A 27676-nucleotide genomic window follows, 5' to 3' on the forward strand; every position below is an offset into this window, starting at 1 on the left:
GACATAATTTTCGGTTAAAGGCACTAGAAAGGTTATTGGTGATTATCTTTTTTTTTTTTTGGGACAAGGATACGAAAGACTATTTAGGTTAATTATCTGCCTAAAAAGTCAATATATGTGCATGACAAGTGTTGAACGATGGACTTCATAACGATAGTAAATTTGGTGGCAAAAGAATTAGATATCTAAGACATGTTTTGTCCTTGAAATGAGATTGATGAGGCCAATGATGACTTTGTTGTCACATGTTCGGTGGCAGGTTGAATTTGGCATCTAATTGTGTTGTGGATTGATTTTCACAACTTCGACTCTATTTATAATATCTAGGCAAATCTTACATTAGCCGTGGACGTATATGAAAGATTTAATTGGTCTATAAAGAATGTCTCGCCTCATATATCAACAGTGTGTCTTGAACCAAATCAATCAATATGAGCGAGCGTCAAGACACAAGCTTTTTGAACAACTTTAAATGCGAGTGGTAGACTGATAGTGTTGGAAACAATTAGGTGGCGGTGGTGGCGGTATCTCATGATTTTAGTTTACAGATGAATTACAAATATATACATACGTTTTTTATTTTTATTTTTAATTTTATGGTGATATTTCAAAATTACAACGTAAAAAGGAAAAAAAATAGATATTAGAGAATTTTTGTAGATAAAAATCTATGATTTAACACTTAACAACCAATAACCACCATAATATATTTTATAACATTTGTATCTAACGTATATATCGCACAAGAAAGTGCCAAACAATGAACGCTTTCGCGTTTTTCTCTCAAATTGTCTCTTTTTCGATCTTTGTAATTATATATCAAAAATACTTTCTACATTCCCTTCTTTGTCTCTTCCGTCGAAATCCATCCCAGTCTTTCGACGGAATCTGACAACCCCGCCCTCTTCACCCGGTCCCACCATAGCATCAACCATGGTGCTATTAGACCGCCACGAATACTTCCAAGATCCCACCAACCACATTTGCGTCCCCTCTCCACCCACCCCTCAGCCCGATGCCGCCAATGGTCTCTCGTTCCCTTTTGGCCACATTGACGGCCTTCGTCCCAATGACCTTCGAGCCACCGCTTACGAAATATTCTTCACGTCATGTCGGTCCTCCCAAGGTTTTGGAGGTCGTCCCAACATTAACGTTTACCCGTTTGAAAGTTGGGATCATAGGTCTAGGTCCCCAGGGTCACCTGGGTCACCTAGCTCACCCCGGTCCCCATATAGTGGGGTCGGTATGGCGGTGACCAGCCGAGTGAAAAAAACACTCGGCTTAAAAATGTTGAACCGGACCCCTTCTACGAGAAGGAGCAACTCTTGGGGGTCCAACCCGTTTTCCCCTAGTGGATATAATAATAGTCCTCGGAGCCCAAGAGGCTCGTTCTCGACTTTACCGTCTCGTAGCAATACAAGACGTCCGATGACATCGGCCGAGCTCATGCGACAACAAATGAAGGTGTCCGAGGATAGCGATGCTCGTGTACGAAAGACACTCATGCGAACCCTTGTTGGCCAAGTAACTAACCTTCACTATTGTATGATCACAAAACTTGTTACATTCACAAAACTAATATGTATTCTTGTATAAAAAACAGACGGGTCGTCGCGCGAATACAATAATATTACCACTAGAGCTCCTTCGTCAACTAAAGGCGGGAGAGTTCGATGATGTAAACGAGTATCACGAATGGCAGAAGCGCCAACTCAAGACGCTTGAAGCCGGGCTCCTAGACTACCCGTCTATTCCCATAGAGAAAGGAAACACGTTCGTGAAGTGCCTTCGGGACATCGTTAATAGTAGCAATGTGAAGCCGATAGACACGAGCAAGAACTCGGAGATAATGAAAACGGTGTGCAACTGTGTGGTTTTTTTATCGTGGAGAAGCCCGAATGGAGCCCGGACCGATGTTTGTCATTGGGCCGATGGCTACCCGCTCAACGTAAACCTTTATCTTCACCTTCTGCAGGCCGTTTTCGACTTGAAAGACGAAACTTGTGTCGTTGATGAGGTTGATGAGCTTTTAGAGCTTATCAAGAAAACATGGCCTGTTTTAGGTATCACAAGACAGATACACAATTTGTGTTTAACATGGGTTCTTTTCCAACAATACGTTATAACCAGTAAGTCTATCGCTGTTCAAACATTTTTTGATCAAAACCGAAAAACAAACCACACTGAACCGAGTTCAGAGTTGGCAAAACCGAACAAAAAACCAAATTAGTTATGATCTCACTGAATAATTCTAACAGGACAAGTGGAGTATGATTTGCTTCGCGCTTCATTGACAATGCTAACCGAGGTCGCGAATGATGCCAGGAAAATCGACCGAGATCCGATATATGTGAACATGCTGTCGGCGATGTTGAGTTCGATGATCAAATGGTCGGAAAACCGGCTGCTTGATTACCATGAAAGCTTTAACAGAGAGACAGTTGACCTGATGGAGAACATTCTTCCTCTAGCTTTCTCTGCTGTCAAGATCTTGGAAGAATCGGGTTACGAGGATGCTTCTGATTCCTCGGGAAACAAGGTCGATCAGTATATTCGATCCTCTTTAAGAAAGGCCTTTGCAAAGGTAAATCAAAGTTCACATGTCATGTAGTTTGTTTCATAGCTTGAGTGCTTAGACATTCAACCCGATACTAAACGAATATGGTGTGAATTTTTTACATGACTTGAAGCTAATATGAAATATGCAGGTTTGGGTTTAGTCCAAACAGGCTCGGGTCAACCTCACGGGTGCCTTGACTTATATATCCAACCTGCAGAGTTGCCCTTTTACCAGGGTAGAGTTTCTGATATGGCATGAACCTAACACGGAATTCACGGGTTTGGGTTTAGTCTAAACGGGTTCGGGCTAGTTTGTGCCGAATCTGCAAACACGTTTAAGTAAATGGGTTATGTTCGTGTCAACCCGAGAGGTTTGTGGGTTGACCCGCTTAACCTATTTTATTTTATATTGTTATTTTAATGTGTTATAAGTGAGAAATTAAACCGTTTAGGTATTTTTTTAAGCCAATTTAAAAATAAAAATCGACATCGTTTAAACGAAACCGTGTAAATAAATAATGTATTTTTTAGTTTTTTAAGTATTAAGTGAAACATGCCGTATTCATGTGAACACGTACCTGAGTACGCATGTCGTGTTTGGGTGCATGTGCCTGGTATGATTTCGGGTTCGACACTCCAACACGCGAATATGGTCCATTAGCATTTCTTCCTCTTACCACTTCTATCCCGCAGTATCATTTACTAATGTGATACACTGTGTGACACAGAAGGTGAGAAACATGAACACAATGAACGGATCATTTAAGTTACAAGACGAGAGCGGAAAACTTATCGAACTAGCTAAACGGACGGAGGATTTAGCGTTTCGAGAGAAGGAAATGTTTAGCCCAGTACTAAAAACGTGGCACCTGTTCTCGGCCGGAGTTGCAGCAGTCACACTACACACATGCTATGGAAGCATGTTGAGGCAGTTTTTAGCAGCTAACACCATGCTTTCCAATGAGATCGTCATTCTTCTTCAACGGGCCGATAAGCTCGAAAAGGTTTTAGTTAATATGGTGGTTGAAGACTCGATAGAATGTGAAAACGGAGGTAGGACCTTCGTGAGGGAGATGGTTCCTTACGACGTGGATTCCATTGTGTTGAGATATTTAAGGCAATGGGTTCAAGATTGCTTGAAAAGAGTTAAAGATGTAGTTGAGACCGCTAAAGAAACAGAGGTATTTATAAAATTATATAACTAACGAAATATGTTACCGTTGACGGTTCTGATCATTTCTTTCTTTGTGTAAAGACATGGAACCCGAAGTCGAAAAGCGAGCCTTACGCACAATCAACCGCTGAGCTATTGAAACAAACCAAAGAAGCGGTTGAATCTTTCTTCGACATCTCGATTAGCATTTCAGAAGATTTGGTCCGTGAATTCGCGGACACGATCGAACGTATTCTACAAGATTATACAGCCTTTGTTGCATCATGCGGTAATAACACGAATCCAACATCATAACATATCAATCAAACTTTATTCACATTCTTGTTCATGATACAGGTTCAAAACAGAGTTATGTTCCCACACTACCACCTCTAACCCGATGCGGTCAGGGCTCAAAGTTCACCAGACTATGGCGTATAGCCGCAGTCGCACAATGTGGTGTGAACTTAAGTGATTCCGGGCTCGAAGAAGGCAATTATTCTAGACCGTCAACTAGTCGCGGAACGCAACGCCTCTACATCCGACTCAACTCGTTGCACTACATTCTCTCCCAACTCAATACAATCGACAAAATTCTATCAATCTCCCCTCGAATTGTAGCGCAGTCTCCACGAAACCGATTCAGTGGCAACCGGAAACCGGTGGGTGGGTCATATTTTGACCAAACCCGGTCCACGATCCAATGGGCCACTAAACACGTGTCTGAGATTGCGGCTTATAAGTTAATATACCTAGACTCGAACTCGGTTTTCTATGGGAGTTTATATGTCGGAGACGTGGAAACTTCACGAATTGGGCCCGCTCTGAAGATCATGAAACATAACTTGACTTTGTTAACCGCGATCGTGACAGAGCGCGCTCAGCCACTAGCAATAAAAGAGTTGATGAAGGCTACATTTGATGCATACCTTAGAATTCTTTTGGCAGGAGGAATATCCCGGGACTTTACACGATCCGATCACAGGATAATCGAAGAAGATTTGAGGAATTTGAAGAAGTTGTTTTCGGGTTGTGGTGAAGGGTTGATAGTGGAGGATGCAGTGGACCGAGAGGCTGAGGCGGCTGAAGGAGTGGTGGCGTTGATGGGGAAGCCAACCGAGAAGCTGGTGGATGAGTTTAGTGCCTTGGTTTGTGACGGGAACGGTGTTGGGGTGATGGGTGGTTCGGGCAAGAAACTACTGATGCCCCCGACGACCGGAAAATGGAGCAGTATGGATCCAAATACAATCTTGAGGGTTTTGTGTCATAGAAATGAAGGTGCTGCAAATTTGTTCTTGAAGAAAACATTTCAACTACCAAAAAGGAAGTAAATGGCTAAAATCAATCAAGGTGGGATTTGTGATTCTTGTGGTGTGAAGAGGGATAGTATTTGTTCTTGAGCTAATATTAATATGGCTAAAAGAGTTCACTCAAGATTCTTCAAGATTCACATGTTTATACTTTATAGGAGAAAACGTTCTTGCTAAAAGCGGTGCGGTTTTGGTGTACACAGTTTGGTTCGGCTGATTTCAACGAAAATTCTGAGGCAAACTGCTAACTACGGTTTTGGAAAAGGCAAGTGAGACTTGTCGGGTTGGTTGTGCCGGCGGGGCTGGCCAAGCCCGCCAAAAAGGGTCGGTTTGACGGTTTGAACCGCTTTTAAAGAAAGTTAGATTGTTAGTTTGTATATATTAAAATTTTGAAAATAATTTAAAAAAATGGTCTCTTAAATATTATATATGAGCATAAGTGAATATTTCAAAAATGAAAATAAATATAAGTAATAAAGGTAAACAGCATGTTCAGTTTACATGGCCAGTTCCAAGTTTCGGTCATTAAAACGAACCATATAAATCTCAACCGGCCGATTTGCTTCAGTCAGGCGACTCTGCCGGTTTTAGCGATTTATGAACATCACTACTTAAACCGTGATTCGATTTCTCACAAAGAACACCAAAACCGTGAACCAAACTAAGAACCGGTTTAAGATCTCCTAGCGATAATCTCTTAAATGCCCAACACATATAAAAAGAACCACTAGACCGTTAATTACAAGCTTAAGAAAACTATAACCAGAAGCCATAACCACAAAATGATCATAATAACCAAAACCAAGCAATGTGGACGCGTATTCAAATACCAAGTCGAAGAGACAATAATAAATTAATAATTATCTCCAAATCATATATAACAACAATGTGTTTTCACAACATGATTAAGAACTCTTTAATATAACACGATACAAGAAGATTAGCCTAAACGTATTACCATCCAAAAGCCGGACACGTGTAAGATCTACATTATGTTACATATGCAAGAATCTTCATCTTCATCTTCAGAATCACTTACATCACTGCAGCCCCAAACAATAACAATCAAATAACACAAGATCAGTATTAACAACATAAAGTCAATATTTTTATCCAAGATTTATAACAAAAAACATAATATCAATCCTAACAAAGAAAGAACACTATCATATTATTGCAAAAAATCGAGAAAAAAAATGAATATACCCCGGTTGATATTCCAAAACTTCAGCAAGTTTATATCCATTCCTATCATTCCACTGCACTTTCCTGTGCTTATTTCCAGATTTCTTCGATAATCCGCCTTTATTAGGTAACAACAATTTCTTTGATTCATCATCTTCATCTTCCACCTTCTCCTCACTTTTTCGTGATTCCCGTTCTCTATAAGTTTCGATTCCACCCCAGATTCATCCATTTACACATAAACAACAGTACCCAACTCCAAAATCTATCTCCAATCACCCAAAATTAAAACACCCCCAATTCAACTCCAAAAAGTCAAAACCATCACAAATTCAAGATAATTAAGTATGTTATACAATTGATGATCAATCAGACTTGATCACCCAAAAAGTCAACGTTAGTTTATCACCAAACCCGGAACAATTCCAACCAAATTAGACACAAAACCGTCAAGATCAAGAGAGTCTTGCAAATGTCAACGAAAGCATCAAACTTTGACGAATTCACACAAACCCAGAAGCGATTCACCAAGATTTCTTAAAAGAATCGTGGGTTTTTTATCAAATTAAACGAAAAACGAAGTTGAATTAGCAATTGGGTTTTTTGTGAATTAGGGTTTGAAAGAACTTGCAGAAACCCTAGAAATCAAATGGGAGGATTTGGGGGAAAATAAAAGAGTGTGTAGTTTGATCTGCATTAAAGCGCATTACCGTGTGTAAATTAAAAAATGAAATAATGATGATGATGATTGTTTATTTATTTATAATAATAATAATAATAATAATAATAATAATAATAATAAGAATAAAAAATGATGAAATTGGTGTGTGGGGATATGATAATGATATTAATCAATGGCTGAAACAAGATTTGGTAAAGTTAGGGAAAGCCTAGGTCGTTAATTTCGTTATCATCCTATGTCCCGCCATTGTGTTTTGTTGGGTTGGTGGGACCCACTGATATCTAGTTGGGTATTGGAAACTATGGTCGTAACTAGATGAATTGGTTTCTGGTTAAGTTTGTTTGATTTCATTGTAAAATCTATATCTATAACATTTATGTAAAAGGTGAAATCGGCAAACCCAATTGGGTAGTTCGGGAAGTTTGGGAAATCGAGTACACTTGATTCGGGTAGTGAAATCGGTGAATGATTTTGAGTTAGTGAACCTGTGTTGTTCGTTGAGGAAGAACACCATGAAAAAGGTTTGCTGGGTTGAATATGAAGTGCCTCTTGCATTTTGGGTACTTTAGACCGAGCTTGTTATGCATTCACGCCCAAGACGTTAAATGGCCACCTCACCTTCTTGTTGGTTGTTAAAGCATGTCGTTCAAAACAAAGGGGAGCGCCACCCCTCTTTCCCCCAATTCCATTTAATGTGGAGCGCTCATGTGGGCTCAAAAGGGAGGGGTTTGCCTTGTTTCAACCAATCATATTTTTTGTCTATGAGTTAGTTAAAACTCATTGTGTACGTGACTATGTCGTGATTTTTAAGTAGTCTAAACGTCTCTCAATAATGCATGATTTTTTTAATGTTGTGATACATAATAATAAGTTTATGATGCATTGGACTTTTAAATTCTGGTTATTTGTGATACAGATACTTAACATTTGAAAGGAGACAAATCCATTGAATTTGGTATTCATTGTCCAATTTAAATTATTAGTAAGGGTCAACTATTTGTAAAAGTGCACTAAGAATAAGTATAAGAAAAACTAATCATATTAAAACGTTAAATATGTACACCAAACGTATGTCCTTATCAATTATTAAAATAATTGGGTAAAAGAGAATTGCGTGCATCATAGTAGCACGTAAACTCAACGTGTGTCACAATGTTTAGTCGAATTAGACTTAAAACTGAATTTTGAATCGAACTGATTGCATTTAATTTAACATACTTTTACTTCAAATAATATTCATATGTATTGTATACAGTGAGTGCAAGACACTAACAACTGCAAGTTCGTTGCATAAGAATTAAATGTAAATTAATATTGGGTACCAGAGTGTTTGTAAAATGCTTCCAATCAAATGAATGAATGTGGGACAAAGGGTGCATATATTACCTTTGGTGTGTAACCTTATCATTCACAAACCTAATTTTATATTATTTTTTAAAATAAAATAAATCAGAATCATGATACGATAAAAGAATAAAGAAACATCGAGTTACGACTAGATTGTTGTTTTAATATATTTACTCTTAGAAGAAAGAGACACGGCTTGTATGCCGGTCAATCCAACCCGTCCTATTTTAGGACCAAGCTGACAGATCTGTTTTAATCCGCACTAAAGCACCATCGGATACATCATTTATTTCAATGGCCCGTAGCCAACACGCGGTTGCCACGTCATCATTTACCATAATGCAAATGTAGGCATCTCAATAGTGACAGATCCATTAGTTGTTGGATATGTACCCACCACCCACCCCAACCTCCTATGGGTAGTGCACTAAAGATGCATACAAATACAAAAAGTCACATATTGCTTAAAAGTTTACCAAAAATGATTGCAACAAAGGACTTCATTTTCACTCAAACTATCTGTTTACTCAACTGTAAAATAAAACATGCTGCATTTCCTAGTTTTCATACCTAGCATTTTTCTCTATAACATCTATTTAGTATTTACATACTACATCAAGATCAAGAAGATCACAAAACATGGCATGTTTCGAGAGGGCGTCGCCGGCTTTAAAGCAGATTCTGCTTCAACTCTATCGGTAATGTTTCTTTTTCCTTTTTTTATTGCTATGAGAACTCGTTAAGAAAACTCACGGGCCCCACCAATACCTTGCTAACCAGTACGACATGATTCCAGTGGAAGTTGTGTGTCAGTGTCACCCCTGGAAGGTTATTTTTTTTATATATTTTATGACTGTTAAATCGGTTCCACCTTTAATTCGCACACGGCTCATAGCTAGATACTTTTGGCTCTTTGGCAGACAATTATAAGTGTCTTCCATGTAGATTTTCCAGCCATGGACCAAGGTGTTGCACCCTATTTAAGTAGCATTATAACGTCACTATAATCCGAAGTGGCAAAAGTGTCAACAATAGTGTTCCAAAATTCATCAAGATTTTCTGTTAACTGGAAATACACATAAAGATTAGAAAGTACAAAACAGACGTGGTAAACGGGCTGGAGTAAAAACATGTCATTTTCGGTTCGGGTCGGGTTGACACAACACTTTTTTCTCTAAAGATTTTTTTTTTTTTTTTTTGAGAACATAAATGGTGTGTCAAATATGATGATATAATTTACATTATTCAATATTTATATATTTTTTTAAATAAAATAATTCAGAAAGTTGTATGTATTAGAGAAGCACTTTGTATACTTGACCGGTTTTCATTTAAGTTGAACCCGTTAAAGATGCAACAGAACTGAAATCGACTCGTTTGTAGGTAAACGTGTCGAAGCTGTCACCAATAATAAAGATTTTTTAAAAAAATTGTTGCTTTCGTGCAGTGCTGATAAGCCTTTAGCAGTCGAACACCACTTGCATGAATTTGGATCTTTGCAATACCACATTCAGGTAAACAAAAAAAGTAACAAACTTATCGAATTCAACAACTATTCTGATTCAACAAACACAAGATTCACTAGTCATATGTTACAGAAGCACATCATGTATATCTATCTATCTCAACCCCTATTTTATCCACCGGATCCTCAATATTATACGGATTCCCTCATTACACGATTGAAACCGTTAAGGGAATCTGTCAAGAAGTTGTTCAGATTGTCGAACCACCAAAAACAGGATACCAGTTAACTCTTAAACTTGATTTTTCTAAAATTCCGCGCAAGAAAGGTAAATTAAGTACTTAACATATTATAAACAAGCTAAGCCCAAGCTTGAAATATTATTAACGATCCAAGCTCGTTTCGTCATGTAGATGCAGTGAAAATAATTACGGATGTTTCATCTGTGCAAGCTGTAATACTGAGCTCTCAGTTAAGAGAACTATTGAAAAATGTTAAGGATCAAGAAATATCTCAAGGGACATACAAACCGATTAAACTTGTGTATCATCCTAACGAGCCTTTCTATGTCGTTAAACAGGTAATTATAAGTTTTCAACAATATAAAAACTGTATGTCTTAAGGATGTTTTAAGTCATTTGTTTTACAGCCTGCAAAGTTGACTGTAGTTTTCCCGATTCGGTTCAAAGAGCATTCAGATATAGTAATCGCAAAGGCCTTCTTTCAGGTTCAAACTTTTGAATTTAACGGGTCAAAATTACAACTTGTAGTTGAAATATATTATTTTCTTCGGTTTTGAGTTAATTAAGAAATTCAGGAGCTAGTGGATGTTGGAAACTCAGGAGTGTGTGCTCGGGCGCCTCCTTGCTATTGGTCGCCTATTCCACCTCCCGAGTTAAGAGGTGAATCTATGAAAGATTTGAGCACTAATGGAGGATTTGTGTCATTTGGTATTTAACCGAACTTGATAATTACACTTGTAATGATATAATAACTTTATTATTATCCTTTACATGACAACTTCACTTGATATTCGCAGATATATCAGCACGACATATTGAAGGCAAGAAACTGGACAAGACTGTATGGAACTTGGTCAACTTCAATGCATTAGTAAAGTATCATGTAAAGGTATGTAAGGCCCCGTACCCGGTAGCCCTACTTTAGCGTCGGATTTACTCATAAACACAGTTCTTACAACCAGAGTTAATTAAAACTTTCGTGGAAACGTCAACTTAAATAATTCATTACAAAACATTAAATCTTTTCTTTGATACCATAACACAAAACATTATATTTAAAACATCTTTTCTTCCATCTTCAGATGCCAGCCGTTCAATCCATGTCATGTGCCATCCTCATGCTAGTTCTTTGGTCTGATCACCTGCGTGCATACTAAAAGTCAGCTACGCTGAGTGAGTTCTAGTTAATCAGCAACTTGTCATACAACCACTACATACAACATATACGTATCCGAAGACACATAGTCCACTATCTAACCTGCTCACCTTACCACTTAGCCTCTTATTTACACCTACCACTTTGCCACTTTGCCACTTTAATAACGTATAACGTTATGCCACTTTGCCACTTTAATAACGTAGTCACGTATAGGCTTACCCTACCACGTACTATCGTCATGTCACTAACACTTTTACTAGACTCTTGCCACTTCTAACACACTCTACCTCTACTTGTCTACAGCACACTTCATATCATTTACATAATAAGCAAGTCACATCATAGCATTCATACACACTAAAAACCACTTGGCACTCACTATCCTTGGCGATACGTGCAATATCCGAAGATCGTTCACGTACCGACAAACATTATATGATAGCTACCTCGTATAACATCTATAGCATACACTTACCACTTAAGGTAAGTGTATTCACACTTCACATCGAGTATGCACATAGCCCGAAAACATAACAAGGAAATGGGGCTAGAAACTCACCTCAATGCGGTTGCGTTCACCGCTTACGGTTATTCCCTTCTTGAGCTGTGCACGACTAACTGTATAATAATTACTCGTATCAATTATCTATTACTAGCCATATCACTAGCTTATTTGTAATTAATTCATTTTTTTTAAGTTCAAGGACCATTCTATCCTTCTGTTAAACTTCTAATTCGTTACTTTGGTCTTAGCGAATTGGACTTTCTAATTCGTTATCTCTATTAACGAATGGTCTTAACGAATCAAGGGTAATTCGTTACCCTTTTCCCTTAACGAATCGGATAAAGAATCAAGCCTAGTTCGTTAGGCTTCCTTATGCGAATCAGCTAAAGAATCACCCTCCGATTCGCTAAGTTCCCATAGCGAATCAGCTAAAGAATCACCCTCCGATTCGCTAAGTTCCCATAGTGAACTAGGGTTAGGTCAGGGAATGTCAGAACATTCCCTGACACCTCTATCCTCATATTAACTTTTCCGGCGCCGTCATTGCCGGAAAGCCGCCGGAAATACACAAACTCACCGGAAAAACGAGTTTTAACTCGTTTTTCACCGTTTTTCGCCCCGTTCGATCCAGATCTGAGCTAGGGTAATCCCTAAGCTCATCATAGGTTCGGTTTATACCCGATTCCACCCGGATCTCATGATTTAAACGGTTTAACGGTGTCGGCTCGTCGTTTCGCAACTATATCTAACGGGTTAAGCTCATACAATATTAAACTATCGTTACCTCGGGTCGGTGCTCGGTTTCTTTTTTGATTTCGGCTAGAGATAAGGAAGAACTAGAGAGAAATATTAAGTGTGTGTTTTGGTGGTGTATGCAATATGTGAGAATGAGGATTATATGGTGATTAATGGCATTTATATTTAGGGATCATGGGCTCAAGCCCATGGACTCTCCTTCCTTCTTTCATAACCCAAGTCCATAACCCATATCCATTACCCAACACTAGCCCGACCCATACCAACTCCTACTCTATTTATTTATTTCCCGATAACCCGAGTAAACTTTCCCTCTATTATTAAATAATATAATTAATATTATTTTGGAAATTTCGGGATGTTACAAGGTAACATGAGAGTAATTATTAGATCAACTAATATTACATCATTTTTATATCTTAATGGTGAAAATGGTTCTTAAACAGTGTACTAAAGGTTTTGTGCATCGGAGAATGAGAGGTCGTTTGGAAAGCTTGGTTGAGGTAAAACAACCTTCGTTATAAAACGTTAAACGCGTTTTTAATAATAAACTAAGACTGAAATTTCTGTTTAACTAACTAATTTAAGATACCTAATGAATTAAAGACACATTTTGGGCAAATTTTGACCCGTTTTCTGCTTGTTTTTAATTAATTATGTTTCCAAATGCAGGCCTTGCAGCATACAGGCATGGAAGAAGACCATAATATTGTGAAAGTAAAAGGTATTCATAAATGTTCGACGTAACTTTTTTTACGTGATCTAGTGAAAGATCAAATCTTTTGATCTTTGAATAATGCTCGCTACTTAATTGATTTGCATATTGATGTAGGACATAGAGGCATGAAGAAACTTATTAAATTTACAAGAAACAAGATACTAATGAAAAGATGGAACTTGGCAAAAAAGATGAAGAGAATTCGTGCCCGAATAAGAATCCGTGGATTGAAACGTTGGTTGAAACTTCCTAGTTTCTCTTCGGTAATGAGCTATCAGAAGTTAGAGAAGCTCTAGAGAAAAAGAAGATGTATGAATTTTGATAAACATATTTTGTCTGTCTACATGTTAGCCAAGAGTCTAATCTAAGTTCATCTATAATTGTGGACTGTATATACAACGTTTTATATAGAAGTTGTGCAATAAGCAAGTAAGGGGATTCATATTTTAATGTATTAAACTTCCTCGATTCGTTACTTCGTTAAATAAAGATTGTTATTTATATATGATTTGTTATCATTTTATGGTCTTCTTTATAAGTTTTCTCGTGTTGCTCGGTTGTCATCAAAGTAAGTTTTTGTTATTTTACCAATATATCGTGTTGTGTATTTAAGATAAGCATGCTAATCAATATATATGCACACACATACACATATTTGGAGCTGGAGCATATGAACAAAGTAACGTCATAACATTTGGCGTCGCATCGCCAAAAGATTGTACAACACATTGTGTTGTTGCACCTATTTTGAGTTTATATTGATGTTTTGCGAACTAGAGAAATCGTGTGGTAGTACTAAAGATAGTTGTAATACAATTTGTGATAAGATTAGTAAACGTAAGATAAGACAATTTGTGCCCAATATATATAATTGAATATATTATAAAATCATTATATAATGAAAAAGAAATGTACACCCTCAAATTCTGACTAACGATGTTTTATCACAAGATGCGTGACATACCAGGATGTCACAACCCGACTGACGGCGTATTAACATCGGGGGCATAACGTACGATTGCTCAAAACACACGTGAGACTATTTAATGTGATAATAGTATCATTATTATTAAATCAACCGACAAGTACACATATTGTTCGAAAAGAAAACGAAATAAAACCGAACATTGGAATTCCAATACTACTTGTTTATTAATGTGACACTCCGCTATACAAGTTATTTTCCATACATGCATAACTGTGATTTCTTAATGTCAATTCCAGCAAGATTTAAATTTTGCTAAGTTTAATCACGAGTCTAGCATAAGCTCGAACATGCATGATACACTGCATATAGGTAGTATATTTTATTTGCATCACTTGAACTTTCGGATTTGTCCGGTGGATACGAACGTCAGTGATATTTTAAAATTCTATGTTATACGATATATTTTAAAATTATATATATATATATATATAGGATCAGGATCATGAGAGAACTTTTTTGAAATTAAGAACTATGAGAACCATTTTGGACCACAAAAAACCCAAAAATAAAAAAAAATCATAAAATAAAAAAAACACAAAAATAAAAAAAGTATAAAAACCAAAATTCTTATTTTATCATCCCGGCTTCATAAAAAAACTCGGTTTAGCTAAATTATATACACATATGTATAATATATACATATATGTATATTTACATGTTTTTTTGTACACATGTGTATAATTTAAGATAAATGACACTGTACATATGTGTATATTACGTAACTAAAGATTATATAAAATTATACATATGTGTATAATACGACGTTTTTTTTTGTTTTTTTTTTTGTATTTTTTTAATGAAACCGGAATGAAATATAAGAATTTTGGTTTTTTTACTTTTTTAAAATTTTTGTTATTTTTTGTTTTAGTATTTTTTTAAATATTTTTTTAAAGGTGTTTTTAGTGGTCCAAAATGGTTCTCAATTTGCAATCTTAGGATCCTTACCCTATATATATATATATATATAAAATAGTTCAAATAAAAAACAAGTGTTTTTATGAGAAGTGTGAGAAGAGCTTTAAAATAAAATAAACCACCTAAATATGACACTATACAATGTAAATATAAAACAATACAATTATTTAGAAACTACCAATCTCAACCACTAGATCATAGATCCAAGGGCCTAGATCTATTCTTATTATTCTCACAAAAATATTGTTTTTTACATTAACCCTACCCTATATATATATATATATATATATATATATATATATATATCAAATATCGAATTGAACAGGAAACGGATTCGAGCGACTATTATTTGTTTTGTGGTACTAACCTTATGAAATGTTATCGGGATATAAGCGAACGAATATGTTTATTGAATAATGGACGACGATTAATTCTATTGGATTATCATCCAATCACCTAGAGTTGTATCTAATCATCCTAATTAAACATTAACTAATATAGTTAACCCTAAGGGTATGTTTGGTTGAAAGGAATGGAATGAAGGGGGAATGGAATGGGAGAAAGGAATGAAATGGATCATTACCATTCCTTTGTCTTGCTTGGTTAATATATGGAAATGAAATGAATAATTACGTTATGTTGTTTGGTATCCGAAAAATTTTTTATGAATGAAATAGAAATAATTAAAATATTCCTATCACAAAATATATAATTTTTTTTTTTTAAAAAAAAAACCCTGAAATGACGACGGTGGTGGTAGCTCTGGAGATGAAAATGGTGGTGGCGGTGGCGACAGTGGTGGTGGTGGCGGTCAGGCGGGGGGGGGGGGGGGGTCAAGCGGTGGTAGGGTGGTGATGACGGTGGGGGTGGCCAGGCAGTGATAGTGGTGGTGGAGGTTATGGTCGGGTGGCGACGGTGACAATGTTTGTTGTGGTTATGGCGACGATGGTGGCGGTGGTAGCTTGGGTGGTAAGGTGGTGGTGGTGTAGGTGGTGATGGCGACGGTGGCGGTCAGGTGGTGGTGGCGGCGACGGTGGTGGCGGCAGAGGTGGTGGTGGTGGTGACAGTGGCGGTGGTGGTCAGATGATGGTGGTGGCTATGGTAGTGGTGGTGGCGATCAGGCGGCGGGGGTGGTGGTTGTGGTGGTGGTGGTCAAGCGATGGTAGCATTAGTAGTGATGGCGGTGGTAGGGTGGTGATGACGGTGGTGGTGGCCAAGCAGTGATGGTGGTGGTGGCGGTTATGGTCGGGTGGCGACGGTGACAATGGTTGTTGTGGTTATGGCGACGATGGTGGCGGTGGTAGCTTGGGTGGTAAGGTGGTGGTGGTGTAGGTGGTGATGGCGACGGTGGCGGTCAGGTGGTGGTGGCGGCGACGGTGGTGGTGGCGGAGGTGGTGGTGACGGTGGCGGTGGTGGTCAGATGATGGTGGTGGCTATGGTAGTGGTGGTGGTGGTGGTGGCGGTGGCGGTGGTTGTTGTTAGATGATGGTGTTGTTGAGAAAGTAGGTTGAAGGAGGAATGAAATGAAAAAAAGAAGGGGTAGGAAGGAATGGTTTTGATGGAATGGGATTCCTTGTGTAATGGATGATTCCATTCCATTGTGTAACCAAACACCTCTTATTTCATTCCCACGTAATAAGTTATTCCATTACGCCTGTCATTACTGCATAACAAACGCTACCTAACTACATAGTAATATTTAATAACAAGACCATGGAAGTCAAAGGAGATCTTACCAAATGTATCATCATGTATGGCAAAACATAATCTTTTCTTTCCTTTCGTTTATTGGTTGGCCGACAACCAGTCTTCCCATCCCATCTTTATTTTGTCTTTTTTTTTCAATCAACTTAATAATTTGATTACCATTGTGAAGACTTCATTTGAGTGTGCGATGACTACTACTTACATCTTAGAACACCATAAACTAGTTTTATACCTGTCCGGTGGACAGGTTGTTTAATGTCTCTTTTTTTATTTTTCATTCTAAACGATATGAAGAATAAGAATTTCCAGATCAACCAGATTGGCATGTTTCAAACGGGAAAAAGAAAAGGTGAGTTTTCAATCTAAACCCACATTGATTAAAAATACAAACTACAATTGTCATAATGAAAAGATTGACTTTTGCAACATATCTTATGTAAATCACAAATATAATCAAAATTGAATTAGAATTTATAATTGTCGTTTACAATAGTTTAAAGATTTTGGATTTTTTTGAAAGTTCCTTCACAAGATTTGGTGTAGAGAAACTCAGTCTTCGACCAACTCCACATATATAAGGACACTGCAGATCAAGAGGCAAACAACATTACAATAAGAAAGGGTTATAATATTTTGTTAATTTTTACATTAATCAACAACTAATACGCGAGATATGAATTTGATTTAAGAATACTTACCAGAATTGGAACCCGCCTATCATGAAATGCAGGGACATATCCAAGGAACAAAACAATTACTGAAGCTCCTTTCACGTGAAATTCACAACATAATACAAATATACTTACCAATACATAATTACGGATGTAATAAACAAACTTAAAATGCATTAATATAAGAAAGTTAGAATGCAACGGGTAAGAATGTGTTGTTATTTTTCAAACGGGTCACAATGGGTTGTTTTTATTTTTTCAAATGGGTGAAAATGGTGTATTCCTTTCGGCTATAATCAATGAATAAGTTGAGATAAAAGATAAGAACTTTTGGACATATCCAATGTCACAACCCGGAGCCAAACGCATAATCTGCGTCGGGACTCGGCAACCGAAGCCGGGAGCGAAAGGGTGCCGTAAACACCCAGACTGAAATAACCCCTTTTGAATTGACCCGTTGTGAACTATTACCCCGCCTGCCCCACCCAGCTCATTTTTCTAGGCAAAAATACATGGAATGAAAAACAAAATAATTCAAATGTAGTACCTTGTATGGTTGGCAAGAGCACAACCGAAGAATTTGCAAATGACACTCAAAAGGGGATGTAGTCACGTTTTCATCAACTTGAGCTTAAAGAGGTTTATATGTAAGAAACATACATGAACATTATAATAAAGACCATCTTCGTTTTCATCATAAACATCCTTGATAACTGCAATTATCATATTTACTATGATTTAGAAAGAAAAAAAAACGAAATAATTGGAATAAAGTTAACAGAAAAGTAATTTACCTCACAAACTGAAAACCATATAAGCTAAAATTTGTCCGGTTTACATGAAGCCAAAATGCTTGCCATAAAACTTAACATTATCGCCTGCATATTGAAAAAAAATATTGAAATTTTTACCATGCATGATAACCGAACTTTTAAATCTTAAAGAAATAAATAAAATTCTACCTGAGATTCATGGGCATCATGAACGGCCTTGTCCATCTTATTATAGCTTTCAAAATTAGCAGTTGGAGTACCATGACTACCATCAAAGGTTGCAACAGCAAACGAATTACTCCACCTGTCAAAATAAGTCGTATATTAGGAAATGCCAATATATTCAACGATAATCACAAGTCCTTATAGTTCAAAATTATGGTATAATGGTAAAATCTCCACGGGCTGCGGGTTTTTATCACCGTATGTGATTTACATGCAATATCCTGAATTTTTCTTTCTTTTCATCTTACAAGTCCTCACACGTCACTTATACAGAGTAATTTTCAAAAACAACACGCCTTCAATTTCCCTAAACATAAACAATAATATAACTGCTATTAATTCTTGAATTATGTAACCCACATATAGCTTTTTATTGAACACATGGTGGGCATAAAATAGGCATCTAGGAATTTTACACACCAAAACACTTGTTATCTGATTACACAAACACATGTGTGCAGATGATATCAAAACAAATTCATACAACCCCTTACCCATTGGAGAGATGATCAACAAAATTTACCAGGAAAATTTGGTGTCGGCGATGGCTAATCGAGAATCGCCACTTCCGACGCCAAAACTCTGTTTTGTGGGGTTAATATACAAATCGGAAAGCAAAGTGAAAATGCTATTTATTGATAATAAACCAAATATGAACCCTAGAATCCGAATTTCGAATTAATAATTGGCATTACCTGTTAGATTGAACCTTTAGTAGCCATGAGAGAAAAAGGTAGAGGTTTTGATGAGATTCAGCTTTAAGCAAAATGTGGGTGTTTGAGATGACGTGGGGAGAAATCCGAGGAAACCAAGAACTTCCAGAAGGTTTTGATGGTTCAGATTTGTCCTCAAGATGGTCGGACACATCATACCATCGGAAACAATATAATATATAATTTGATAGAGCGGTCTCATGGTTGGAATGAAAAGTATTTTGACTCTTAGTTTTGTATTTCTTTTGGAGTGACATCTTAGGCCATCACAAATTAACATTATCAATTTACGTGAGTGGTGTGATCGTAACTTGAGGTCTAAGTGAGCCGATCTCCGCATATTAGAAGCTTAAAGTCTTAAAACGATGTTTAATTTGTTTTGAACAATTATAATTGGATTGTTTTATAACACTTCTTATTTTATATTATAAGTTCCTTTTTAGAATATTGCACCACATCCAACTAGTGGGCCCAGGTAAGTCCCACAACCAATCAAAAAACTCAATTAGATTTCCATGACACGTACCCAAGTCCAACATATACTCAACAGGGGTAAAATAGTAATTTACAAAATTAACCATAATAATAATATTCAAACCACTAAGTATATGTGGCTCTTGATGCCTCATCAAACCAAAGGTTCCAAAATTTACACCCAATTCAATCTCTTCACATTCATATTATTCCAATAATCACAACTCCAGCTTTTTCAGACTCATTTCATGGCAGCATCATCACTTTCTGCTACTGGGTTTACATCTTCTTTCCATGGAACTTGGGGGACTTCCATAGCTGGTGAAGATTATCCCAACATGGTCATGTTTGTCAAGACCGCACCCACTCGGGTCCGAATTGGGAACAAGCCGTTGAGAACGGGTCCGATGATGGGAAACGTTAATGAAGGAAAGGGGATTTTCGCGCCGTTAGTTGTTGTGACACGTAATATTGTTGGAAAGAAGCGGTTTAATCAGCTTAGAGGGAAAGCAATTGCGTTACACTCTCAGGTATATTTAATTAAAGTTTAAACCATTGTTTTTTTTACGGATTTTTTTGTTGTTTATAGGATTAATATGGTGGTGATTTGTAGGTGATCACGGAATTTTGTAAATCGATCGGGGCTGATGCGAAGCAACGACAAGGGTTGATTCGGTTGGCGAAGAAGAATGGTGAAAAACTTGGGTTCTTAGCTTAGTGTTTGATTATAAGTTTAATGAGAAAGTTGAATTCTTTTTATCTCCATAGTGTGTGTGTATATGAAGATATTCCGGATGTAAATACTTTTTCCATCTGGTAACATCATAATATAAATGAAATTCATGTGTCTTCATCATATTTACTTCATATATTGTTGCTTGTATGGACATTACCGTTACTCGTGAGCTACTTGATATTAGCTCATTACTAGGCCTCTTATTTGAGATTTCCCCCAAATTTGGTGAATGGTGATATGTGGTTTTATTTTTTATACGATATAAGTCGGTGTTGCAAAACTCTTAGTGCAATATATAAGAGAGGCTTCCTTCGCTATAGGACACAATGAGAGTGGTTGTGCTTCCATAAAAGTCGGTAACTTTCACTCGAATTTGTTTAAGGCGGAAGACGATGTCCCGAGTGACCGACTCAGACTGGTTATGGTGTTGATGAGAGAGGCAATGTTGCAAAATGTCTATTGTCTAGATAATGTCTATATGTAATGCCATGAAACTTAAAAGAATTACACCATAGGCAAAAAGTTACATTAAAAGATTAATGGCTTGAGCTAACAGCTAAATATATAAATATACAGTTTTCAAATCCATATATAAATTAAGCAATATAGAAAATTATCCTAGTGATAAAAGCTTATAGATGTTTATGAATAATCAGGGACGGGGTAAGACGACTGGACGAGAGTTGGTCAACTTATACAAGTCTTTTTTTTAGTTTATATAATGCTATAAAATGGGATTTTCGTTGACTCCAATATTTTTGAAAGTTGATCCATTCGTTTGATGAACAAATTTTTGACTCGGATAGTTTTAGGAAGAAAATTATAAAAAGTAATAAAAAAATATTATTAAGTAGTTTATTATTAAGTAAGCAGTTTATTTTTTATACCAAGAGTTTGGCAACGATTTTACCGTGTACCTGTCTAATTATACGTGCTTGGGTACTTTGAACTAGAGGTGCACATTCAAGAATTTTTTTAGATGATGCACTACTTTTAGATGCTTCAATTTTATAGAGTCGGGTATAAAAAAATCCGGGTCGGTTTGATAGTGTGGGCGAAGTTCATTACATAATAAAATTACGATAATATAATAAAAAAAATACACCGTCAATAGAAATTAAAAAAACACAATATAAATACAATAGTCTTTACGAATTCAAAAAATACTTAATAGTTGTTCCCTACGAGTCTTCATCTTTTCAAATCATTGTATTCGTACTTTGAGAATTAAGATGAGAAAATTGTTCCAAAAAGCTATTGTTCTCTCTTCTTGTTTTTGGAGCCTAACCCACTCTACGAGACTAATATAACTAAAATTTAAAACTAAACTAACAAATTAAAACTAACAAATTAACAAATAACTTAACAATTAACAGCATCAAGAACAATTAAACATTTAACAAATGAATCTAAACTTGCCTTCACATTTTGGAGGATTTAAGGATTAGTAGCAAAGTAGGAGGAAGGAGCAACGGACCAACAGTGCCATGGTGTGTGGTCGGGCAGAAAAGAAAAGCAGCAGCGGTGGTCAGATAGTGGTGCGTTGTGAGTATGAAGAGGGGAGAGTGAGAGAAGCAAGCGTTTTATAAAACCCTAATTGATATAAGACTGAATTTAAATAAAAAAAATCTCATAAAATTTGCTGGTACACAAAAATCAAACAAATGAACTCCTGTTTATAAAACCAACAACTTACCAACTACACAAGCGTTTGAATTGTTAATAAGGTGGTTCCTTCCTAATTTATAAGGTGGTTCCCTTTAATATTTTCTATATATCACACTATTATTTCGAAACTCGAGTGGTTCCAAGGAACCACCCATTTGTTATTGGAGGTGCATAAACCGATTTTTTTTACGTTATCCGGTTTTTTGGTCAACGCAGTTAAAACCGTTTTTGTCTAAACGGTTCAAACTTGAACTGGTTAGAAGCATTCGAAACTATAACCTGATGTAGCTTGTTGGGGTTGGTTCCAAACCGGCTTTATGTATCTCGTTTTTAAACCTAGTTTGTTATTAAATCAAGTTGAGTTAACTAAGATTGAGTCAAATTTATAAGTGTATTGGTCTAAATGACAAAACTTAAATAACTATTGTTTGGTATTCGGTGTCGCTCGTGACCAATCGAATTCAGGTTTCTCTAATCGAAAACTCAATTCGGTTTAGACCGAAAACCAAATATACAATTTCGTTCGTTTTAAACATTTTCGGCACGTTATTGACTTGAAGCCACATATTAGACACCCATTATTAAATGAATTTGATCCACACAATAGGTATACCTACTTACGTGTTGACTAAAGCTCTCTGAAAGATATATCTCGTTTTATCATATATGAATAAGTCACGGTTCGAACTATATCCTTACAAAACCTAGTAAGTTTTTATTTCTTACGGTATGTGATAAAATTATACACATGTGTTTGTGGTTCACACTATCATTTGTCATTCAATTGTTTGAATTTTTTCATAACTTTTAATTAATTTATTAATATATAGATTAAATTAATATCATTGTGTAAGTTTACTATTCTTTTAAATTTCCTACCATTTTTACCTAATCACTTTAACTAATATTTTTACATATGCCTAATTTGCGTTTGTGTGTTAACGAACTTTTCGTCTTCTCACAATCAAACGCATTCATACAATGAAGCATGAACCACGATATGGTTTTTATACACTCTCAAAAGGAAAAAGACAAAGAAAATTTGTCTTTATCATACACACGTAAAGGTGTATGAAACCACAACCTCTTATTTATACGACTCACAAAATGATACTTCAAGTAACTTTCAACTATTCTTATTTATCATCTACACACGTAAGAGTTTTCTTCTTCTTCTTTTTTTTATTTTTTTTTAATTCATCCATGTTTCAATTTATATCAAAAAAAAAAAAAAAAAAAGGAGGAGGTTCCATTTTTTAAAACCATTTCTCTTCTATAAATACATGCAATGAAGCATGGACCCCCTTTTATTTTTTATTTCTATGGCTCATGAGATGACACTTCAATTAAGTTTCATTATCATAATATCATGTTTATGCAAGCAACCAGTTTTCTATTATTTTAAACTTTCACGTTTCAAATTTATAAAGGAAAAAAAAATACCATTCTCTAAACAATTTCTCTTCTATAAATACCATTCTCTAAACCATTTCTATCATTTCTTAGTTTCCCATTTCCTCTTACACACAAAAATCATGGAGATAAGTGATGACTCAGTCGCATTAGCCACGGTTGCACCAATGGCGCCGGTCACATCCGAGCGACCTGTTGGGATGGACCTCGAGTCATCCATTCCCAAGCCATGTAAGTTATTGTAACGTATTCATAATAATCAAACTTATGTTAACTAGACTAACTCTAGTGTATATATGAACTAAAAATAGACATGGCTAGAGCAATGGTTGCACCCGACACAGAACACCCCAATGGCACACCGGACCACCCCACTCAAGGGTGGAGCGTGCTCCAACAACACGTCGCTTTCTTTGATCAAGACAACAACGGCATTGTTTATCCTTGGGAGACTTACATAGGTGGATTAGGATACACTACTTGTAATTGTTTATTAAATGTATGATTTGATTATGTTTACTCTGGCGTTACAGGAAATCGAGCAATCGGGTTCAATGTAGTTTTAGCATTTATCTTAAGCTTGGTCTTCCATATAACATTTAGCTACCCCACCCTACCAGTAAGTTGATGTTTAGTATGTGGTTCGATCCATAGTGCCATCTTGGCTTCAATTATTATTATTATTATTATTATTATTATTATTATTATTATTATTATTATTTTGTGTGTTGTAGGGTTACATACCTTCGCTCCTGCTTCCGATTTACATAGAGAACATACATAAAGGGAAGCATCCAAGTGATTCTGGGACTTATGATACCGAAGGAAGGTCATTCTCGTCATTTTTAGTTTGATCAAAACGGTCGGGCCAAGTCCAGGGCAGGGTAGTCAACGGACACAGGCCCGAAATTTTTTTTTCCTAAAAAAATTATATATATTTTTATGAACAAAAAATATGTATTTTAATTTGAGACATTTATTGAGACATTTTTAAGCTTATTTTTATATAAAAGTTTTTTACACAACTCAAATCATAATCAAGTAAGCTCATTTAAAATTAATTTGTTTAAACCCAACAAAATGTTATTTTGCTTAAGGTCCAAAAATAATTTCGCTTTTGGTCAAAAAAAAATTCCGTCTTCTCGAATCCGGCCCTGGCCAAGTCAAGTAGTGTTACACGTGACTAAAATAGTTTTGGAACGACTTCCAACCGCCCAGTTTGGCCCACTTAAGATTAAAAAAAAAAATTGTCACCTTTAACAAAATAACATATAAAATTACATGATAACCGATTTCATTTTGTAGGTACATGCCGGTTAACTTCGTGAGCATGTTTAGCAAATACGGAAAAACATCGCCAGATAAACTAACATTTGCGGAGCTATGGAACATGACCGAAGGAAACCGTCTCTATGCCGACTTAGTGGGATGGTTTGTAGTCCAAGAAAAAACTACTTGGTAATATTTAATTGCTAATTAAATCTGATGAAATTGTAACTGATTAACAGGTTGATAAATAAGGTTGAGTGGGGACTTGTATACTTTATTGCTAAAGATGAACAAGGTTACTTGTCAAAAGAAGCTATGAGAGGTTTGTTTGATGGCAGCCTGTTTTACAATCTTGCCAACAAAAAGAAGAATGCATCAATGGATAAGAAGATGTCGTAGACGCAATCAGTATATATATATATATATGCATATTTGCTATTTGCTATTTGGACTTTACTTTCGTATTTATCTTATGTAAACAACTGAACTAGTAGATGAAAAATAATTTGGTGATGTTACAAATTATCATTTACTCAAGAGCGGTTCAAATATATAATAAAAAACGAGTTATCATGTTATTTAAATGTTAATAAAAAACTTTTTTATGATTTGTATCCATTACTGATTTACTGTTATTGCAAACTCGAAACAATTGATTTGGATAAATCAAGCTCATGTTTAACTATTAATTTGGATAATTCGAGAACATTTTAAACAATTAATTTGGACCCAAACCATCATGAACTAGCCTCTGTCATAGACATCAAATTTTTATATATTTAACGAAAGACAATCGCCTTATAAAAATTGTAACCCCATGAAAAATAAATTTGGGGTGTGCCACTGTTTATTACTAATCATTATAATATTCTATGTTCGTTATACTTAGTTGGTTTCTAGTTCATTGATGTTTAGTTATATATAGTGTATGGTTGTTACACTTTCCTTCTTGAACACATTGTAAATAATTGATAGATTAACTTGATAGATTAACATCTTTTACTGATAGTATTAAAAAAATTATCTCTGATGTAAAATTATATGATTGTATGTTGTAATTTTGGAAATTACATAATTTAACTTTGCTGTATATTTTTTATAGATGCTATAAAGTATAAACTACTTTGTTATATAAAGCAAATAAATAAATGGCAAAGTTGCGTCTTATCATCGATCGCATGAAAGAGATTATTAACTTTACGTAGAGCCGTGACATCCATAGTGTTAACTGTTATATTCCGTAAAGTCCATTATTTTATAGATCAATGAATGGACAAGATTTGATCATGCATCACTTCTCAATTGATGTTATATGATGAAAATATTATTTATAAGGACAGGTGAAATTAAACAAATTTAACGTGTCAATTCTGAGTGAAATGAAGCAAATAGGTGGTGGGAATGATATTCTCCACATAGAAAATGACATATAAGTTAAATAAATTGAACTGATTATGCATTCCGGTTAAGGCTGTAAAGGAAATGCGTACGTCTGGCCGTCCGTTTAGTGAAAAGTTTGTTTATATTCGTCCGGTTTAATAAACGAACAAGACACGGACAAAAAAATCAATTCGGAAAACAAGGACAGAGGTCTCGTTCATTTAGTAGTGTTTGTTTACGGCCGTTAACATTTGTTCGAAAAGGTTTATTTAAGTATTTTAGACCATCCGTAGTCCGGAGTTTTGGATGTTCAAAATCCTTCCATTGATAACGCATGTTTGGCACAAAATTAAAAAAAAATCATTTTTAACCCCCCAACGATCATATGGCCATTGTAACCAACGATCATATGGCCGTTGTAAAAAAATGTGTTTTAAATAAATTAACCAACTTCACCCCCAATCAAAACTCACTAAATTTATAAATCTTTCTTTTTATTCTACAATTCCTCACACCAACTTCCCTATAAATGGATTCTCCTACTTCTATATATAATCAATTTTTCGGGCCCGACCGACAAGCCGAAGACGACGCGGAGGAAGAGGCGGTTACAAGTGCGATTGTGCTCCCGACAACTTATATGAATTCTGTTAGCTCTCCTACCCCCCCCCCCCCTTTCAAAAAGAACATACATCGAACGAGATCGTATCGAAGCCAACAACCAGTTGATGGTGGATTACTTCAGCGACTCGCCGAGATACAAGAGCCTAAAATCCTTTAGGCGTCGCTTTCGGATGTCTAAAAATTTATTTGTGCGCATCACCAATGATTTGGAGCGTGAGATTGATTACTTTAAGCAAAAACCGGACGGTCGAGGGACGCTAGAATTCACGACTATTCAGAAGGTTACGTTAGCCATACGCGTGCTCGCCTACGGAAACACGGCCGACATCAATGACGAGTATTTAAAGATGGTCGATAAAACAACTCGGGACACCTTAGAGTATTTTCGTTACGTTACGTTTCATTTTTTTTAAATAATTATATCACTTGTTTACTTTAATCAATTATTTTATAAATTTTGTATAAAATATAGGAATATTGAAACTATATGGACCACATTATCTGAGAAAACCCAACTCGAACGATATAACATTTGTACGAGGCCCATGCAAGGGTGCATGGTTTACCCGACATGATAGGGATTGTAGGTTGTATACATTGGGAATATGCTAATTGTCCAACTGCATGGTGAGATCAATACACACGAGGTGACCAAATGTGACCAACAGTCAGCCTTCAAGCGATTGCTTCATACGACCTTTGGATTTGGTCGGCATTCTTTGGTGTTCCTGGTTCCAACAATGACATAACAGTCATAGAACAGTCATTTGTGATGGAGAGTCCTGTCGCTTCGTTTTGGGCTAACGATAACTTTTACCATCATGGGTACTACCTGGGTGATGGAATATTTCTAGAGTATGCGATTATCGTGCAAACATTCAGAGACCCGTTGGATGAAAAAAGACAGTATTATAAGAAAGTACAAGAGTCTGCGAGAAAGGATATCGAGAGGTGTTTTGGGTTCTTCAACAATGCTGACATTTTGTTAAAACCCCTTATCGTCTACGATCTTTAGAAAAAATGAAAAGTGTTATGTATG

At 36.2% G+C, this 27676-nt stretch overlaps 5 protein-coding genes across 5 annotated transcripts; 4 read left to right on the forward strand and 1 right to left on the reverse strand.

The window, feature by feature from the left end:
* Positions 1-727: 727 nt before the first annotated feature.
* On the forward strand, positions 728-5051 carry LOC143635932 (protein unc-13 homolog). Its single transcript, XM_077103640.1, has 6 exons — positions 728-1524; positions 1604-2129; positions 2259-2584; positions 3288-3740; positions 3815-4001; positions 4070-5051. Exons 1-6 carry the CDS (start codon positions 934-936, stop codon positions 5041-5043), a joined length of 3057 nt encoding a protein of 1018 aa, XP_076959755.1. The 5' UTR covers positions 728-933; the 3' UTR covers positions 5044-5051.
* An 823-nt stretch (positions 5052-5874) lies between these two features.
* On the reverse strand, positions 5875-6425 carry LOC143635980 (uncharacterized; the record flags this gene model as incomplete). Its single annotated transcript, XM_077103685.1, has 2 exons — positions 5875-6065; positions 6229-6425. Coding segments are annotated over 2 exons (255 nt in total), but the record flags the coding sequence as incomplete, so codon positions are not given.
* Positions 6426-8475: 2050 nt separating this feature from the next.
* LOC143635933 (actin-related protein 2/3 complex subunit 2B-like) lies at positions 8476-13389 on the forward strand. Its single transcript, XM_077103641.1, has 10 exons — positions 8476-8934; positions 9684-9750; positions 9822-10029; positions 10115-10281; positions 10351-10428; positions 10519-10651; positions 10741-10832; positions 12810-12866; positions 13036-13087; positions 13196-13389. Exons 1-10 carry the CDS (start codon positions 8876-8878, stop codon positions 13375-13377), a joined length of 1095 nt encoding a protein of 364 aa, XP_076959756.1. The 5' UTR covers positions 8476-8875; the 3' UTR covers positions 13378-13389.
* A 6137-nt stretch (positions 13390-19526) lies between these two features.
* On the forward strand, positions 19527-20332 carry LOC143635934 (protein PROTON GRADIENT REGULATION 5, chloroplastic-like). Its single transcript, XM_077103642.1, has 2 exons — positions 19527-20077; positions 20161-20332. The coding sequence occupies exons 1-2, from the start codon at positions 19796-19798 to the stop codon at positions 20263-20265; spliced, it is 387 nt and encodes a 128-aa protein (XP_076959757.1). The 5' UTR covers positions 19527-19795; the 3' UTR covers positions 20266-20332.
* A 3083-nt stretch (positions 20333-23415) lies between these two features.
* On the forward strand, positions 23416-25158 carry LOC143635935 (putative peroxygenase 3). Its single transcript, XM_077103643.1, has 6 exons — positions 23416-23595; positions 23676-23825; positions 23898-23983; positions 24099-24193; positions 24670-24795; positions 24873-25158. The coding sequence occupies exons 1-6, from the start codon at positions 23487-23489 to the stop codon at positions 25030-25032; spliced, it is 726 nt and encodes a 241-aa protein (XP_076959758.1). The 5' UTR covers positions 23416-23486; the 3' UTR covers positions 25033-25158.
* Positions 25159-27676: the final 2518 nt, after the last annotated feature.

Source organism: Bidens hawaiensis, unplaced genomic scaffold (assembly GCF_021521415.1).
Source record: "Bidens hawaiensis isolate Kalapana, Puna unplaced genomic scaffold, B.hawaiensis_p1.1 tig00007743_1, whole genome shotgun sequence".
NCBI lineage: Eukaryota > Viridiplantae > Streptophyta > Magnoliopsida > Asterales > Asteraceae > Bidens > Bidens hawaiensis.

Excerpts from the sequence above, each read along its gene's own strand:
- LOC143635932 (XM_077103640.1), top strand. The coding sequence starts at position 934 with ATGGTGCTATTAGACCGCCACGAATACTTCCAAGATCCCACCAACCAC. Across the intron at positions 2,130-2,258 it reads CCAACAATACGTTATAACCA|GACAAGTGGAGTATGATTTG; the intron begins GTAAGTCTATCG and ends TAATTCTAACAG. Across the intron at positions 3,741-3,814 it reads AGACCGCTAAAGAAACAGAG|ACATGGAACCCGAAGTCGAA; the intron begins GTATTTATAAAA and ends CTTTGTGTAAAG.
- LOC143635933 (XM_077103641.1), top strand. The coding sequence starts at position 8,876 with ATGGCATGTTTCGAGAGGGCGTCGCCGGCTTTAAAGCAGATTCTGCTT. Across the intron at positions 8,935-9,683 it reads ATTCTGCTTCAACTCTATCG|TGCTGATAAGCCTTTAGCAG; the intron begins GTAATGTTTCTT and ends GCTTTCGTGCAG. Across the intron at positions 9,751-9,821 it reads CTTTGCAATACCACATTCAG|TCATATGTTACAGAAGCACA; the intron begins GTAAACAAAAAA and ends AAGATTCACTAG.
- LOC143635934 (XM_077103642.1), top strand. The coding sequence starts at position 19,796 with ATGGCAGCATCATCACTTTCTGCTACTGGGTTTACATCTTCTTTCCAT. Across the intron at positions 20,078-20,160 it reads CAATTGCGTTACACTCTCAG|GTGATCACGGAATTTTGTAA; the intron begins GTATATTTAATT and ends GGTGATTTGTAG.
- LOC143635935 (XM_077103643.1), top strand. The coding sequence starts at position 23,487 with ATGGAGATAAGTGATGACTCAGTCGCATTAGCCACGGTTGCACCAATG. Across the intron at positions 23,596-23,675 it reads GTCATCCATTCCCAAGCCAT|ACATGGCTAGAGCAATGGTT; the intron begins GTAAGTTATTGT and ends AACTAAAAATAG. Across the intron at positions 23,984-24,098 it reads TTAGCTACCCCACCCTACCA|GGTTACATACCTTCGCTCCT; the intron begins GTAAGTTGATGT and ends TGTGTGTTGTAG.